Genomic DNA, 19,220 nt, shown 5'->3' with positions numbered 1-19,220 from the left:
AATTCAGAGACAAAATCTCTACAGCATGAACAGGGAAACCCAAACCCCCAGGAGTAAAATTCAGGGACAAAATCTCTACAGAATGAACCTGGAAACCCAAACCCCCAGGAGTAAAATTCAGGGACAAAATCTCTACAGAATGAACCTGGAAACCCAAACCCCGAGGAGTAAAATTCAGGGACAAAATCTCTACAGAATGAACCTGGAAACCCAAACCCCCAGGAGTAAAATTCAGAGACAAAATCTCTACAGAATGAACACGGAAACCCAAACCCCCAGGAGTAAAATTCAGGGACAAAATCTCTACAGAATGAACCTGGAAACCCAAACCCCCAGGAGTAAAATTCACGGACAAAATCTCTACAGAATGAACCTGGAAACCCAAACCCCCAGGAGTAAAATTCAGAGACAAAATCTCTACAGAATGAACATGGAAACCCAAACCCCCAGGAGTAAAATTCAGAGACAAAATCTCTACAGAATGAACATGGAAACCCAAACCCCCAGGAGTAAAATTCAGAGACAAATTCTCTACAGAATGAAGCAGCAGAGCTCTGCCTAGAGTGGGAGATGGATCTTACTAACACCGATTTCATATGTAACAGAGGAATGGTAATAATTACCTATAATGATTTGCATATTTGCATGTGCACTCCCCGGGGGTCTCCCTGCTGCTGGTATTTATGCTCCCGCCAATTTACAGCACAGATCAGAGCTGGGAGCAGGAGAACTTCACCCTCACAATGAGGCTGCCACAGACCTTGTTATTCTCTCTCCTGCTCTGCATTGCAGGTATGTAAGGCACTGGATATTTATAAACTCAATTATCCATAATAACCATGGTGCAAATATTAATTTAACAATTCTTTCTGTTCTGTTCTCCAGCTGTTCAGTCTGAGACTCCTGTGCTGTCGCCTGCTGTTCTCTCTGTGAGTCTCGGACAAAGTGCAACATTTACCTGTGATGTTGGAGTAAAGGAAGGAGGTGTTACACGCTTCCTGAGCCAGATCCCAGGAGAGGCACCGAAGCTCCTCCTGTATCACCATCACTCCTACTCAGCACCACAGTATGGGCCGGGAATATCCTCAGCCCATTTCTCAGCCTCTGTGAACAGCGCTGGGACGGAGTATCAGCTCCTCATAAAGAATGCAGAAGTCACAGACACCGCTCTCTATTACTGTCTGAAATGGTACGAGAGTTCCCCAGGATACCACTGTGATACAGCGCCTGACAAAAACCCAGACTGATCTGTCAGTGTCACACAAAGAGGAAGAGCACAGAGCAGGTGTTAGACTTGATGAGCTGAAAGCGCTGAGTGAATTAGGGAGGGAGCTGTGCTGCTCCCCTGCTGCTTCCTTGTCCTTCCTTCTCTTCCAGGAGTCACATTTCAGTGAGATCTTTGGGAAGGAACCTGCCCCGTATCCTATCCCCAGAGCATAGCCTGGGTCACTGACTGCAGGGTCTGTATAATTCCAGCCGCAGGCACAGTCTGGGTCACTGATTTCTGCTGCTATCCCTATCCCACCCCCAATGCCCAGCCTAAGTCACAGACTCTAAACCAGAGGTCCAAAGCTGCAAGAGGCGTTTCACATCACCGAGAGATTGGGGGAGCAGTGGGGTGGGGTGGCAGGTTGCACGGTGTGCTTTGGGCAGTTCAGCTTGCAGATGGCCCTTGGCCAGCATGATAGGATGTAGTCTGAACTCTTTCAGGAAGCATCGCAGCTCCCTGTAGTACAGGGTACAGTCCACCTGATGGCCGGGCCATTCTGTGGCTTATACACCCTCTGAATAAAGGGCTTGTAGCAGTGCGATCAGAAGCTGCAGCCTTAACTAAGAACGCTTGGCATAAGAGCTGCAGAGATTGCAGGGGGGAGGCAGAAAGGCATAGAAACTGCACTGAAAAATAATGTGTGGCAAACAATACACTCATCAATATCTCTTTAACAATATAGAAACTTTAATTGTACATACAATCAGCAATGTAGTCTATATTTGTAAGTACACAGTCACAGAAATTATAAAACACACATATAGTTTGTGTTTTATGTTTTGTGCTTTATATGTTTTATATTTTCTGTGACTGTGCACTTACAAATATAGACTACATTGCTGGTTGTATTTTCTATATTGTTAAGAGATATTGTTGGGTATATTGTTTGCCACACACATTATTTTTCATTGTATGTTGTCTACATGTGTGTGCCGTTTACTCCACCCTCCTTGTATAGAAACTGCAATTACAGAGTTCAGGGCAAAAACAGTTTAACTCCGTCTCAAAGTGCCAGGGCGAGAGGCAGGGGCCTTGCCTCTGAGCCACCTAATGGCCATATGGAAGGGAAGATGAGAAGACAAAAAGCGTTTGCTTGCTCCCCAAGCCCAGGCCTAGAACTCCTCCCTTGAGGAGCGGGCTTGCTCCTCAGGGGTTCATAAGCAGAGCTGGGAGTGGGAACTCTCTGGATTCACCCCAGAGACTCAGGAAATTTGCATCACTTGCCGGTCTCCAGGGAAAGAGTGAAAAGCTCAGGGTCCCTCTGTTTACTGCTCCCGCCACTCCCCTTGAGTGAGGCTGCAGGTAGGGGGAGGAGGGAGCCTGGGGCACTCCCTGCAGACAGCTCTGGGGAGAGAGTAAGGGTGCACAAGTCTGGGAGCTGTGACTCCTAAGGGGGCGAGAGCACAGAAAGCCGGGGTCATCCCTGGGGGATGGTGTGGGAGAGAGAGTGTGGATTAGCAGGGAGGGGGTGGAACAGAGAAAGTTGAGGATGAAAGGGGGTAATTCAGGGGCCTTAATTTGCAGACAAAAAATCAGTGGAACTGGGGTGGTAGAGCAGGGTGTGTAGGGCACGCTGAGATGCACTGCCCAAGGATACTGAACTCTAACCTGAATCGGAGCCTTTGTCTAAGTTCCTCGTCTCCAGAGCCTTCGTCCATGCACTGGCCATTCCAAGTGGCAGGTTCAAAAGGACTATTGAGTGGCCGGACACTACCCTAGAGACCAGCCTTGCGTTGCTGGGACTCACTCTGTGCACGCAGATTCAGCAGAGGTCTGAGAGCTATGTTCCACGTCCAGCCTGAGCCTGGATACATTCACCTCCCATGATGTCTTCCTTGGAGCCTCACCGAGAGGTTGTGCAATGATCCAAGGGCTCAGTCTCTCGAGCAAGTGACTACACCTTGCACTCATAACAGGTTGCAAAGGCCATGAATTTGGTGAGCGTGTCTTGTGACAGGCCCGTGTTTCCTGGACTTTTGTGTCTTGTTCCAAGTCAAGAACTCCTACTAAGCATGTTTGGGTTTGAATTTTCTTTTTTGACAACCCTCAGGAGGCACCTGCATCCAAGATTCATTTCAAGCTCTTCAGTCTGTTCCTGGAACGTCTTTTGACCTGCAGGAAGCACCTGCAAACTTTCCTGGAACATTTTCATACAACCCACAGGAGGCGTCTGCATTTGTTCCTGGGATCCTTATGACCTGCAGAAGGTGCCTGCACCCAGGTTTCAACTTCTATAGCTATTCCAAGTCTCCTGATTCTCTCTTCATCATAGTACCGTTGACCTGCAGGGGGCGCCTGCATCTAATGGTGTTCAAGTTCCACAGCTGTTCAAGGTCCTCTGGTTTTCTTCTAGACCTGCAGGAGGCGCCTGTACTCAAGGCCTGGTTTTATTTCTTCAGCTCAACCCAGTCTTCTGCTCCTGGTTTGGTAGGAAGTAAAACTAGTGGTACCTCTGGATTAATAGTGCTTATGGCTCACTCTACTGGACCTCAGCTCTAAAGGGTCCTAGAATTGGGATTCCATCTTTTCAAGAGCACAGCAGAGCATCAATCACCTTTTCCAGGACACCAATGTGGAGAGTTTTCTCTAAACTTATAAGAACTTTCACTACCGCTATTCCCATTCTACCACCTTTCAGCACCCATCCTCTTGGACCCTTTCCTGAGTTGGCGCGACTTTGAAACCTGATTAGGAAACAAATCAATCTTCCAGTTTTATTATCATGGCAACTAGTGCTCTCCCCACTGACAGCCAATGGACTTAAATAACAGCATCTCCATCTTGCCTTGAAAGGCTAACACTGTCCGTTTCTCTGCATCTCCCTTAAGTGAAACCTATCAGTACCAATCTTGTGACCCCATCATCAATAGCTACTTTTTCTCCAGAGGAGTTTATGGGATACAGTATCTTTACTCACCAATCAAATTGAAGGATGTGTCTGCCATCTTCTTAAGCTTCACTTTCCCTGCCCTGCTTGTCAGCGGTCTTCCTACTCAGGACCCTCTAAACTCCTTCGGAAGTGAAGGCTATTATGGATGGGTAAAGAGCAGAGACCTTCCGTAGATGTCTGCAGGAATCCTTTGCTGCCCTCCAGGTCCATCGCTTCTTTGGGCCCTTACCACCCGTCACGAAGCTGCTCCTCTAATTCAAGCTTTGGGAATGCCACTTCAGCCAATGTACATCTTGGAGGTGAACTATTGATTTTTGCAGCTTTGAATCTTTGACATTGCAAGAATTGCAAACTGCCTAAAAGACAGGAAACAGAGAGTAGGATTAAATGGAAAATTTTCTCAGTGGAAGGGAGTGGACAGTGGAGTGCCTCAGGGATCTGTATTGGGACCCTTACTTTTCAATATATTTATAAATGATCTGGAAAGAAATACGACGAGTGAGATAATCAAATTTGCAGATGACACAAAATTGTTCAGAGTAGTTAAATCACAAGCAGATTGTGATAAATTGCAGGAAGACCTTGTGAGACTGGAAAATTGGGCATCCAAACGGCAGATGAAATTTAATGTGGATAACTGCAAGGTGATGCATATAGTGAAAAATAACCCATGCTATAATTACACAATGTTGGGTTCCTTATTAGGTGCTACAACCCAAGAAAGAGATCTAGGCATCATAGTGGATAATACATTGAAATCGTCGGCTCAGTGTGCTGCGGCAGTCAAAAAAGCAAACAGAATGTTGGGAATTATTAGAAAGGGAATGGTGAATAAAACGGAAAATGTCATAATGCCTCTATATCGCTCCATGGTGAGACCGCACCTTGAATACTGTGTACAATTCTGGTCGCCGCATCTCAAAAAAGATATAGTTGTGATGGAGAAGGTACAGAGAAGGGCTACCAAAATAAGGGGAATGGAACAGCTCCCCTATGAGGAAAGACTAAAGAGGTTAGGACTTTTCAGCTTGGAGAAGAGACGGCTGAGGGGGGATATGATAGAGGTGTTTAAAATCATGAGAGGTCTAGAACGGGTAGATGTGAATCGGTTATTTACTCTTTCGGATAGTAGAAAGACTAGGGGGCACTCCATGAAGTTAGCATGGGGCACATTTAAAACTAATCGGAGAAAGTTCTTTTTTACTCAACGCACAATTAAACTCTGGAATTTGTTGCCAGAGAATGTGGTTAGTGCAGTTAGTATAGCTGTGTTTAAAAAAGGATTGGATATGTTCTTGGAGGAGAAGTTCATTACCTGCTATTAAGTTCACTTAGAGAATAGCCACTGCCATTAGCAATGGTAACATGGAATAGACTTAGTTTTTGGGTACTTGCCAGGTTCTTATGGCCTGGATTGGCGCTGTTGGAAACAGGATGCTGGGCTTGATGGACCCTTGGTCTGACCCAGTATGGCATTTTCTTATGTTCTTATGAGGTGTAGTCAGGTCGCCAGAAGGGTGTGCACTGACTCCAGCATTGACACATACCTATCAGCTATGCGGAAGCAGCACCGAGGAGCTGGCAGTGGTTTAGAAACAATTGACCCCCTAGGCCAACACTGCCCATCAGCCCAGTTGCATCTTTTCACATGGGTGAGACTTGGAATAAAAGGGGGAGGATAAGAATAATACTTTATTAAGCGGGAATGCAACATGTCCCTTCTATATGGTGGTATATGTGGGGGCCAACAATCCCAAATTGTCAAATATTAAGTGTCTTTGCTACCTTATAAAAATGTATATAGCTGTGTGGCCTGAGACTATTGACCACGAGTAGATAAGTGTGCTGTTTGACATCCTATTAGTGATGTACACAGTCATGTAGAAATGTATATACTTATATAGTCTAGTATACCTGTATATATTTGTACATACTACCAACCTTGATCACAGTCCCATTTGATTTCCTAGGGTGAAGGGAGGGAAATCACCTTCCCCAGGCAGAGGCATTAGGTGCCAAGAACGCGAGGACCGACGGAGTCTGCCCTAGGAGGGCTCCCGCCAGGTTGGTGCCAGACTCAGGAATGCCCCACGAGGTAAGTGGTCAAGGGGGTGTTACAATAAAGATATAGGAAGACAAGAGGTCAGATATTAAGAATCTTTACCTTTTTTTGCATGACATCAGGGCTTGATTATCCCCAGGTAAGAAGGCCCCTATATAATATATGCACTTATAATATTGTAACAGAGGTTTAGAAATGGATGATCTCAATATCTTATAGTATTCAGACCCCAAGCCATCTAGGCCTGGAGTCTTTCCCAATTTCAAATTTTTAATAGCAAAATCAATTTCCAATTCTGTTACAGGTAGGTGTAAAATTTCTTTTTGAGAGTCCGAATCCTGAGGAAGAGATGTGTCTTGGAAAAAAACACTCCCCTATTGTTAATGGAGACTAAAATAGAGAGTACAGCTGAGAGTAATGTTTCAAAAAAATATCTGTTGTCACTGGTTGTCAAACAGCACACGTAACTACTCGTATCTTCCTCACCAAGATGATCTTTGATGGAAGTAATATATTGTCTAGATTTAGCACTCCTAACCATCTGAGCTAGAAGCTCACCAGCTTTATTACCCTCACAAAACAATTCACTTCTGAAATTCCGCATGGTTCTTAGGGCTCTCAGCTGTACTAACTGATTTAATGTGTATTTCATATCCTCAGATTTCGATTTAATGGCAGGAAACATAAAGACAGTCACTTTCAAACCAGCGTGTGGGCTGACAGGTGCGCATGGGCGTCGGCCCGCACCCAGGGACACGGCTATTTAATAACTTGCACACATCTAGGCGTGCATTTTATAAAATAGCCTGGCCACGCGCACATGTGGGTGCGAGCGAGTGCGTGCAAATGCGCTTCTATCATGTAAATCAGAGGATTTGGAAAGGATCGCGCACCAACACCTTTTCCAGTTTTACCAGTTAGTCTCCAGTTCACCCAGTTAAGAAAGAGGTCTTCCAAACCCCCCCCCCCCCCCCTGGTTTAAGAGCCTTCACTCCCTCCAGGTATCCCCGATCCGTAAAACCCCACCGATCTGCCTATTGATCTTTATTTTATGACTTACAGGGCATCCACAGCAGAAGTAAAGTTAGGCAGCAGGAGGCCTCGCCGCGCGCCGGGTCGCGTAAGTATTCATGCGCACATCTCAGCCTCGTGCCCCGAAACGCCCAAGCCCCGCCTATTCCACGCCCATTCCCGCCCCTTTTTAAAAAAACCTCCAAGATGTGAGTGCGCATACCCGGGCGACTTTCAGCATCCACTCAGCGCGCGTGAGCCCGACCTATCCGTGCGTCCCCTAATTAAGGCGCGCATCGGGCTTTTACAATTCCCCATGAATTGGCACGTATTGTCCCGTCAGTTCCCCGCTTCTACCCGGAGCTTGAATGTTTCTCTGCCCTGGGATTTGTGCTTCCTTGTAACCTAAGCAATGACCTCTTCTCTCCTGACCGCTTTACCATCTGCCCATAGCGTGGCAGCAGAATGATTTTACAGAGTCACTAATGGCTAAATATTCCTCCCATTTCTCACAGAGGTTTTCTTCACACTGTTCATCATGAGAGAAAGAGGGATGAAGCCACCATGTACAAGCGTGACTTTGAACCTCACCAAGGAGCAACTGTAACAAACGTGGGGCATGTACCAGTATCAACGTCCTACACTTTATTAAATAAGGAGGAGGATATTAAAAACTAATCTCTGCGAAAGCAACGTTTATGTGGTTGGGAAGGAAGAGTAAAATTAAGCTCTTCAGGGTGTGAGATTAGGCAAACGTCCAGCAGCCGTAACTCTTTCATTAAAATGCTCAGTCCAGAATACTTTGCAGAAGGTTTAGCATCTGGAATGACATTAATAATTGAATTAAAGTCTCCTCCCGTTATCAAGGAATAATCTACAAATTGACTTAACTGAGCAGTTCAAAGCTGGGGAGGAGTGGGTTTGGGATTGGAGGAGGAGGAGGAGAAATTTGCTGGCTGCAGCCTACAGTCAGAGCGGGACTCAGAGGATTTAAATTCAGACAATTTCTAGGTTTTTAGTGCTAGCTCTAGCTTTTGGACATTGATGCAAAAATCAGTACTGTCCAGAAAAAAGTCCAGACACCTTTCAGTCATCCCTTAAGGGTAACACCTGGTGGCCAAATTCAGGGCCCGTGATTGTAGCGTTCCTGAAGCAGGCGCGGACCAAACACAGTGACTGGTCAAGAAGTGAGCTGGGAGGGGGTATAAAATAAGGAAACTGAAGCAGTGGATCCTTGTGAATGAAGGCTCATGGTGCCAGATCCAAGCCCTGGGTCTGACTAAGCTGGAAGTGCAAAGGAGCAGGAGGAAGAACTGCCAGGTGAAGAGATAAGGAAAGTGTATCTGTGCCTTGTTTAAGCTGCTCTGGACTGGACTGAACTGTGCGTTTGCCTTGTGAATCTGCTTAAGTTGCTACTGACCCCAAACCTCTGTCTTGTCGCTGAGGAGGAAGGACCTGGGTTTAATAGATCCCAGTTATGTCTCTGGGGCTTCCTTCACTATTTCCCTTCCCCAGGTCCTGGTCCCAAAGGTGTGGGGTGAAGGCAAACTTTCATGGCCCAGGCGGTGAGGTGAATTCCTCCTGGTGTGTGTGTATCTCTGGTGACTTTTGTGATGTACCGCTGTAGGGATAGACAGGCTGGAGACAGATGTGGGTGTTCAGAATAGATATACTGATTCTTCACAGTGAAATCAATGTCCAATAATCAATCCAAAATGTGAGATTTACAGTTGTCTCAATTTACCCGGCTCTCTTTTGCTCTGGGTATGTGTCCTGTCTCTCAGGCTCCTGGGATGAGGCTTATCACTCCTCTACTGAGTGCTTAAGTTGTCCCAGTGGGCCAAGGAAATTCTAGTGATGGGGAGACCCCTAAATCTTGGAAAACTCTTACCCAAATCTAAATGTTCCATCTCTTGAACTCAGTCTGTGACCTGGTCCTTTGGGCTGGAGATCCAATTGGGGATCTCCAGATCTTGCTCCTTCTTCCCGACCTTCTGATGGTGGTGACTTCTCTGAAGGACAAGTCTGATGTGAGCAGAAAGGCAGCTATCACAGCCCAGCTTCTCTGGGAGGAAGGGTGGATCAAAAAAACCTCCTTACAACACAGGAGAAACAATCTTCAAAGCCAAAACTCTCACTCTGTCACTGCAGCTTCTTCTCTGGAGAGATCTTCAGCTCCCTGGTCTCTGGATCCAGGGAAGACCATCACCAAATGGGTGCAGGGTTCACAGCAGTCAAACCTTATAAAAATAGCAAAAAACCTTAACACAGTCTCCATGCAAATGAGGGAGATCTCATAGACAGGGAGTGCACAGCTTGGATTCTCCTCAGTGACAAAACATCGAGTGAAGTGGGTAGGCCTCACTCAAATAAGGAAAAGCAAAAATAGCTCCTCACTCTTCAGATGCTTAACCAATATAATCATACTACTCCTACTCCTAGCCCCGCCAAGAGGACTAAAGGGAAACGATTTCCAGCCATCCTGAAGGGGAGGTGCTGCATAGAAATGGTCTCTCCCACTAAGGTGGAAAAACTTGGGCACTGATCTGGAGCCATCTAGTGGGCGACCAGGGGATCCACACACTACTGATAAATTAATCAAAAACAGGCACGTGAAGGAATAAAAAGTAGAGCAAAAAGAAAATATTCTTCACTTTAAACTGACGGACCAGTGCCTGTGACCATAACCCCAAATGCGTTCAATAAAAGTAAAAGACCTCAGAATGCGCTGATGCCTGCTTGTTGGAAATTGAACAAAAGGCATCTGCTCATTTATAATCATAGGTCAAAAACCTCCAACCTTCCTATACTTCAATGCTTTATTTCAAAAATTCTTCTTCTTCTTCGCTTTGCACTTTAAATCCGTGTATGCATCTTTTTGTAATTTTTATCAATTTAATTAACACTTAGATTTCATGAGAAGCCTCATTCTTCTGAATTATGCTTCACTACTCATGCAAATGACATGCACCAAAGATGGCCAGACGTGTAGCAGAGGCTGCTTCAGGCAGAGATTAGCTGGGAGACACTGATAAATACAATCACTGCTCTCAGGTAACTTCTCATGCAAATGACCTGCACCAAGGATGGCCAGAAGTGTGGCAGAGGCTGCTTCAGGCTGAGATTAGCTGGGAGTCACTGATAAATACAATCACTCTCTCAGGTAACTTCTCATGCAAATGACATGCACCAAGGATGGGCAGACGTGTGGCAGAGGCTGCTTCAGGCTGAGATTAGCTGGGAGACACTGATAAATACAATCACTGCTCTCAGGTAACTTCTCATGCAAATGACCTGCACCAAGGATGGGCAGACGTGTGGCAGAGGCTGCTTCAGGCTGAGATTAGCTGGGAGACACTGATAAATACAATCACTGCTCTCAGGTAACTTCTCATGCAAATGACCTGCACCAAGGATGGGCAGACGTGTGGCAGAGGCTGCTTCAGGCTGAGATTAGCTGGGAGTCACTGATAAATACAATCACTGCTCTCAGGTAACTTCTCATGCAAATGACCTGCACCAAGGATGGGCAGACGTGTGGCAGAGGCTGCTTCAGGCTGAGATTAGCTGGGAGACACTGATAAATACAATCACTCTCTCAGGTAACTTCTCATGCAAATGACATGCACCAAGGATTGGCAGACGTGTGGCAGAGGCTGCTTCAGGCTGAGATTAGCTGGGAGACACTGATAAATACAATCACTGCTCTCAGGTAACTTCTCATGCAAATGACCTGCACCAAGGATGGGCAGACGTGTGGCAGAGGCTGCTTCAGGCTGAGATTAGCTGGGAGTCACTGATAAATACAATCACTCTCTCAGGTAACTTCTCATGCAAATGACATGCACCAAGGATGGGCAGACGTGTGGCAGAGGCTGCTTCAGGCTGAGATTAGCTGGGAGACACTGATAAATACAATCACTGCTCTCAGGTAACTTCTCATGCAAATGACCTGCACCAAGGATGGGCAGACGTGTGGCAGAGGCTGCTTCAGGCTGAGATTAGCTGGGAGACACTGATAAATACAATCACTCTCTCAGGTAACTTCTCATGCAAATGACATGCACCAAGGATTGGCAGACGTGTGGCAGAGGCTGCTTCAGGCTGAGATTAGCTGGGAGACACTGATAAATACAATCACTCTCTCAGGTAACTTCTCATACAAATGACCTGCACCAAGGATGGGCAGACGTGTGGCAGAGGCTGCTTCAGGCTGAGATTAGCTCTGAGACACTGATAAATACAATCACTGCTCTCAGGTAACTTCTCATGCAAATGACCTGCACCAAGGATGGGCAGACGTGTGGCAGAGGCTGCTTCAGGCTGAGATTAGCTGGGAGACACTGATAAATACAATCACTGCTCTCAGGTAACTTCTGAGGCAATAACGCCCAAGCATGCACGGACAGTTTATAGTGGCTCCTGGACAGGGTATTAGAAGTTATCAACGATTACCCCAGACAGAATTTACCCGGTTAATGGGGGAGGGGGGATTTTAAACACCGGGGCTTATCCAGCTTGCTCCAAAAGTTAGCAGGACAAACCCTTTGAATGCTGAGTGCTGTACTGATAAAATGAAGCAGTCAGCGATGGAGGAAGATCTAGGGAAAGCTTCCTCTGGAATAATGATTGATTCCACATTGAGCCAGCCTAGCCTGATCTCTCCTGCTCTTAGCTGAGAGTCGGGGAGTCTGACTGCCCTCAGCTCTTCTACAGTCTGGAAACTGTTTAATGTCAGGAGGTTTCCATGAGAGGAGCTTTTAGTTACCTAATGCTTATCAGTCTGTCTGTAATGTAAGTGTCTAATAAAGCTAAATTCAGACTCAGGTGAAAGGAGACCTTGTAGTCTCTATTAGCTGTGTGCAGTGTTTTGGCTTTTTTCATGTGGTTTTCGTGGTTTGTTTGTTTGGTTTTTTTTTTTTTTTTGCTTGATTTAATTTTTAAAAATGGTTCATTGCTTTTGTTTTTTTTTTTCCTTTTTCCCTAATTTCGTGGTTAGTGTGCACAGGGACGGTAACTTTCAAAGCGGCATGCAGGCGCACGTTGGCGCGCGTACATCGGCTCATGCCCAGGGATGCAGGAATGACTTAACTAGCGCGCACATATGTGCACCTCTTATAATATGGCCTGAGCATGCACACACGTGCAGCTCATCTTAAATGGGTGCACAAATCCCGAGTCTATCGCATAAATCAGGGTATTTTATAACTGGTTCTTATCCACACCATTAACAGCTTTATCAGTTTGTCCTCCAGGTAAGAGCTATGTCCTCCAAACCCCCCTGGTTTGATAGCCTGCACTCCCCCAGATACCCCAGACCCTTTAAACCCCTCCAAAATATCTGGGGGGGGTTTCGGGGGAGGGGTTATAACTTACACCTGCTCCACAGTAGAAGTAAATGTACGCAGCAGTAGTCTTGGGCACGCATTAGGTCACTTAAGTATTTGCACGCACATCGCTTAGCCACACCCTGAAATGTCAATGCCCACCTAGACCCACGCTGCTATTAAATCGAATAAGATGTGTGCGCAATGGAAGATCCGCACGCATCTACATCTCTACAGAATGAGGCAGCAGAGCTCTGCCTAGAGTGGGAGATGGATTTTACTAACACCGATTTCATATGTAACAGAGGAATGGTAATAATTACCTATAATGATTTGCATATTTGCATGTGCACTCCCCCGGGGGTCTCCCTGCTGCTGGTATTTATGCTCCCGCCAATTTACAGCACAGATCAGAGCTGGGAGCAGGAGAACTTCACCCTCACAATGAGGCTGCCCCAGACCTTGTTATTCTCTGTCCTGCTCTGCATTGCAGGTATGTAAGGCACTGGATATTTATAAACTGAATTACCCATAATAATAATGGTGCAAATATCAATTTAACAATTCTTTCTGTTCTGTTCTCCAGATGTTCAGTCTCAGCCTCCTGTGCTGTCGCCTCCTGTTCTCTCTGTGAGTCTCGGACAAACTGCAACTTTCACCTGTGATATTGGAGTAAAGGATGACGATGGTATAGCTTTTCAGAGGCAGATCCCGGGAGAGGCACCGAAGCTCCTTCTGTTTCACCATCACACTTTCTCAGCACCAATATATGGGTCGGGAATATCCTCAGCCCATTTCTCAGCCTCTGTGAACAGCGCTGGGACAGAGTATCAGTTCCTCATAAAGAATGCAGAAGTTACAGACACCGCTCTCTATTACTGTTATAAATGGTATTCAAGTGTCTCAGCGCACCACTGTGATACAGCGCCTGACAAAAACCCAGACTGATCTGTCAGTGTCACACAAAGAGGAAGAGCACAGAGCAGGTGTTAGACATGATGAGCTGAAAGCACTGAGAGATGGAGGGAGACTTCATGTGGGTCTACACCTTATCAAGGATTATCTTATGGTGGTGCCACAGGAATTTACAATGAGAATCCTGAATGATGCAGGGCACATTGCCTGAGGAACACTGCATAATGAGTATGCTGAGGGTACCAGGGAAAGATAAGCAGAGTAACACTGCATAATGAGTATGCTGAGGGTACCAGGGACCGATAAGCAGAGTAACACTGCATAATGAGTATGCTGGGGGTCCCAGGGACGGATAAGCAGAGTAACACTGCATAATGAGTAGGCTGAGGGTCCCAGGGACGGATAAGCAGAGGAACACTGCATAATGAGTATGCTGAGGGTACCAGGGACGGATAAGCAGAGTAACACTGCATAATGAGTATGCTGAGGGTACCAGGGACGGATGAGCAGAGTAACACGGCATAATGAGTATGCTGAGGGTACCAGGGATGGATAAGCAGAGTAACACTGCATAATGAGTATGCTGAGGGTACCAGGGACGGATAAGCAGAGTAACACTGCATAATGAGTATGCTGAGGGTACCAGGGAGGGATAAGCAGAGTAACACTGCATAATGAGTATGCTGAGGGTACCAGGGAGGGATAAGCAGAGTAACACTGCATAATGAGTATGCTGAGGGTACCAGGGACGAATAAGCAGAGTAACACTGCATAATGAGTATGCTGAGGGTACCAGGGACGGATAAGCAGAGTAACACTGCATAATGAGTATGATGAGGGTACCAGGGACGGATAAGCAGAGTAAGACTGCACAGTGTTTATCCTGGGGAAGCAGCTCTGAGCCCGATCTGTGTCTCATTCTCATGCTCCCTGCCCTGCGATGCCCTTCCTCCCATCTTCTAAGCTTCATTTCAGAGATGCTATTCTTTCTGCTACTTGGCTACACCAGAGACCTTTGCTTTGTGATGGAGCCTGCGGGGTCAGGCAGCTCTAAGAAGGAAGATGGGGTTGGAGGGACTGAATTGTGATCTAAGAGGCTGAAATGGGAAGATGGGCTGGGGGAGAGAGTAAGCGTCTGAAACAGGGATTGTGCAAGGTTCTAGGATGTGCTGACAGCTTCAGAATTTCATGCCCCTCACCTTCCAACCTCTAACAGCCCTGCTGATGATGCATCCTTCCCTCACAGCCCCCTCTGATAGTGTCTGATCTGCCAATGCCCCTCACCTTCCAACCTCTAACAGCCCTGCTGATGATGCATCCTTCCCCCACATCCCCCTCTGATAGTGTCTGATCTGCCCATGCACCTCACCTTCCAACCTCTAACAGCCCTGCTGATGATGCATCCTTCCCTCACAGCCCCCTCTGATAGTGTCTGATCTGCCCATGCCCCTCACCTTCCAACCTCTAACAGCCCTGCTGATGATGCATCCTTCCCTCACAGCCCCCTCTGATAGTGTCTGATCTGCCCATGCCCCTCACCTTCCAACCTCTAACAGCCCTGCTGATGATGCATCCTTCCCTCACAGCCCCCTCTGATAGTGTCTGATCTGCCCATGCCCCTCACCTTCCAACCTCTAACAGCCCTGCTGATGATGCATCCTTCCCTCACAGCCCCCTCTGATAGTGTCTGATCTGCCCATGCACCTCACCTTCCAACCTCTAACAGCCCTGCTGATGATGCATCCTTCCCTCACAACCCCCTCTGATAGTGTCTGATCTGCTCATCCTTTCTTCCCAGTTGCTGATGCCTTCTGTTAATGCACCTGAGCTCCAGTGCCGGGTCCAGCTTTTTCTGTTCTCATTTTCATCGTCCCTAGCCAGAATCCAACCCATCGCAGCCCGAAGGAGATCTCAGCAGCTCCATGGTGGAGCCCAATCCACCGCAGCCAGAATAAAGACTATAGCCCAGGATTGGCGATAGCAGGGCTGCCTCTTCCCACTTCCCCGCCTGCACTAAAAAAGAAGCATCCTGGGTCTAGACAAGGCCCAGAAGAAAGGAGGATGCCTTAGAGAGGTGTGTGTGTGTTTGTAAAAGAGAAAGAACCTGCATGTGTGCAGGAGGAAGTGAGAGCCTGCATGTCTGTATGAAAGAGACGGAGCCTGCATACGTGCAGGAGAGTCCCTCCATGTATATGAGAGAGCACCTGCCTGTGTGCATGAAGGAGTGAGAGCCTGCATGTGTGTATGAGAGAGAGAGAGCGATTGCATATGTGCATGTGAGTCCCTATGTGTGTATGAGAGAGCACTTGCCTGTGTGCAGGAGGAAGTGAGACCATGCATATGTGTATGAGAGAGAGCACCTGCATGTGGATGAGAGAGAGAGAGTGCACTTGCATGTGTGCATGAGAGCCTTCACGTGTATGCGAGAGAGCCTGCATGTATGTATGAGACCCAAATCCAGAGAATTTCTGGGAAATCAAAAGATGCCAGATATTTATGTATTTAATGGTTTTCGTGGTTTGTTTGGTTTTTGGTTTGTTTGTTTTTTTGCTTTATTTAATTTTTAAAAAAGGTTCATTGCTTTTGTTTTTTTTCCTTTTTCCCTAATTTCGTGGTTAGTGTGCACAGGGACAGTAACTTTCAAAGCGGCATGCAGGCGCACATTGGCGCGTGTACGTCTGCTCATGCCCAGGGACGCGGCAATTACTTAACTAGCGCACACATATGTGCATTTCTTTTTTTAATTTTTATTGAACTTTTCATATTTTTACAGGATACAGTAAGACAGTATACAAGAGGGTATTGCAATCGTTTTTTATTAACCAACAACCAAGGATTCAACAAACTCCTTCTTTATACTAACACCTAAACATAAGGAAAACACTTTGAGACACTGCAGGTATTTCACTTAGAGCAGAGAGTTAGGTAATCATAGAAACAACCTAGTTATCTCCTCATCTCCTAATTTTCTTTTTTCCAAACCTATGGGGTTCTCAAGAGTGGGAATCTAGATATAATCTCAACTGTTCCGGGAGGTTAAAAACAATGGCACGGATACCCTGTCACATGGTAAGGGCAAAGGGGCATCGGCGCCATTTGTTTTTAGAACAGCTGATGCCTGGGAACGGGAAATCTCTCCCCGAGGCCCCCCTGGATCTCTCCTCTCCCCGAGGCCCCCCGGACCACCAGGTAATTTTAAAAGGTTTTGTGGGGGTCAGGAGGGGGGGGGTCGATTTAAAGGGTCGGGTGGGTTGTTTTTTTTTAGCGGCGCGGGCCTCCCTAAAAAAACAATTCGCGATGTGAATTGGAATCGGAAACGATTCCAATTCACATATCTTAACGATCAGGTTTCCCCCCCCCCCCCCCCAGCCGAATCTGATCATTAAGACGATCTGGCACACGATTCACATCTCTAATACCTAGTGTTCTGATATAAAATCAGACGACAAGGAAACTTGAGTGTAAACTTAGCTCCTCTTCCAAGAACTTCAGCCCTCATCGAAATAAACTTCCTTCGTCGAAGTTGAGTACTCCGGGGTAAGTTATGTGCACCTCTTATAACATGGCCTGAGCATGCACACACGTGCAGCTCATCTTAAATGGGTGCACAAATCCCGAGTCTATCGCATAAATCAGGGTATTTTATAACTGGCACATATCCACCTTGTCAGCTTTGCCAGTTTGTCCACCAATTCACCCAGTTAAGAGCTATGTCCTCCCACACCCCCCTGGTTTGATAGCCTGCACTCCCTCAGTTACCCCAGACCCTTTAAACCCCTCCAAAATGTCTGCTTTTTTTTGGGGGGGAAGGGTTACAACTTACACCTCCTCCACAGTAGAAGTAAATTTACGCAGCAGTAGCACCGGGCACGCGCTGGGGACGTAAGTATTTACACGCACATTGCTTAGCCACAGCCTGAAATGTCAATGCCCACCTAGACCTCGCTGCTATTAAATCGAATAAGATGTGTGCGCAATAGAAGATCTGCACGCATCTGGGCGGCTTTTAAAATTCAGTGGGCACGCATGAGCCTGATTTGTGCATGCATCTCCCCATTTTGTCGCACACAGGGTTTTTAAAATTCACCTTTAAGTTCTGTTAGTGCACACAACCCAGACTGAGTGTGCACTAAATCCAATGGAACTTAGTACATACTGACACAAAACTAAAAAAAACACGAAATTTCGGCATTTTTCTTTTGTTTGATGGTTACAATGAAATGAAACAAAGTAGACAATGTAGCTGACATTATCTATTTTGTTTTAAACAAATGCACATCCCTAGTCTCTATGTGCATCCAAGGGAGAAAACCTGAATGTCAGAGAATTCAATCAATTTTATTCAACTTGCTGCCAAAAGTACTACAAGATTCAGTGATGTCCCGGTTCACATGTTTTCTGTGCCCCAGCACAGATTCACTGCTTGCTTCCTATCTTACATTAGTTTCCAATAAGGAAAGAGGCCAGACAGGTCAGATGAGTTCAGTAAAGCTGACATCTCAGGGAAATCAGAGCAGACTGTGATATCATCAAGCATTTTCAAAGCTGCCCTGCCATTGGTTACTGGTTCTAACCCTCTGTGACTTTCTGAATGAAAACAGGAAACTGCAAATCATGACAGTCACACACCTCCTTGTTTCACTACTAAAGAGTTGGCAGTAGATGCTCAGGGACTTTCACCGTCCTCTAGATCACCCCATTTAGGGGGTAATTTTCAGAAGGATTTACTTGTGTAAACGAAACTACTATTGTAGCAATTTTCAAAAGCCATTCACCCACATAAATTGCACTTATTCAGGTAAATCCTATGGACAATTCAATGGCATAAACTGTAGCACTTTCAGAATCATACTTACACGGGTAAAGTGCATTCACATGGGTAAAAGCCATTATTAAGTGGGGAAATGCTTCTGAAAATCAGGGCAAAGAGAGCTATTGGACGTTCTGAAGGAGTTTGGACTCGAGGGACATCTGGTTCTCTTTCTACCAAAACCAGCCAGGTAACCACTAATATAAGAGAGTGCGCACACGCGGTGGGAAGCTGGAATAAATTATTATTTTTATTTATTTAAAACAGTTTTATCCTGCACAATGGAGAAACATCTGAGCGGGTTATAATGTCACCTCCATAAATCTTTCATGCAGCAGTAAAATAAACTGAAAAAATGTACCACTGACCACACAATAAATAGAGCAGATACAAGAGAAACAAGAAACCTTGAGCTGTTTCTATCTGACCAGATACGACTGGAAGTAACATTTCAAAACCACATGAAATACGTTTTATGGACCCAGCAGCTTCTATTGTTATCGGCTGCTAGAAGTCACAAAATTTCAACTTGGGATTATTTATGTTTTGAGATCTCTCACCCGCTTATTATAATCTCTGGGTCCCACGCTTGGTACCTCAATTGTAAACATCTGTTTATTGCCTGGGAGGGGCTCATGGAAAAGGCAGACATTACACAAGAGTAAGGGCCTCTGTATACAGATTTTATTTTATTTTTACTGGGAATTTCAATGTAATAACAAAAAAATAAACAGAAGAGAAATACTTTTCCACTAATGTTTCTTCTGTTTGTTATAACAAAGTCATTTTTACACTGATTTGTTTTGTTATAAGATTAAAATCCCCAGGACAAGAAAATATAAACTGAAAATGAAGATCCCTACATCTGAGATAAGTCCTGCCACCCCCACCAAACGTCCTGAACATGGAAACCCAAACCCCCAGGAGTAAAATTG

At 45.9% G+C, this 19,220-nt stretch overlaps 1 protein-coding gene across 17 annotated transcripts in view; it reads left to right on the top strand.

Moving 5' to 3' along the window:
• LOC115096365 (immunoglobulin kappa light chain-like) overlaps positions 1-19,220 on the top strand; it is an 87,948-nt gene that overhangs the window by 38,456 nt on the left and 30,272 nt on the right. For 3 of the 17 annotated variants that reach the window (XM_029610865.1, XM_029610867.1, XM_029610866.1), the window contains exon 2: positions 886-1,211. The exons of 11 other annotated variants lie outside the window; for them this stretch is intronic. In XM_029610865.1, the coding sequence (XP_029466725.1) occupies positions 886-1,211 (326 nt within the window). Of the gene's footprint in view, positions 1-709; positions 793-885; positions 1,212-12,969; positions 13,054-13,146; positions 13,473-19,220 lie in introns of those variants that run through there. 3 more of the 17 variants (XM_029610864.1, XM_029610849.1, XM_029610847.1) reach the window with 3 other exon arrangements.

The sequence above is a fragment of the Rhinatrema bivittatum genome, chromosome 8, assembly GCF_901001135.1.
Source record: "Rhinatrema bivittatum chromosome 8, aRhiBiv1.1, whole genome shotgun sequence".
Classification (NCBI taxonomy): domain Eukaryota; kingdom Metazoa; phylum Chordata; class Amphibia; order Gymnophiona; family Rhinatrematidae; genus Rhinatrema; species Rhinatrema bivittatum.
This window is presented reverse-complemented; position numbering and strand designations above follow the sequence as displayed.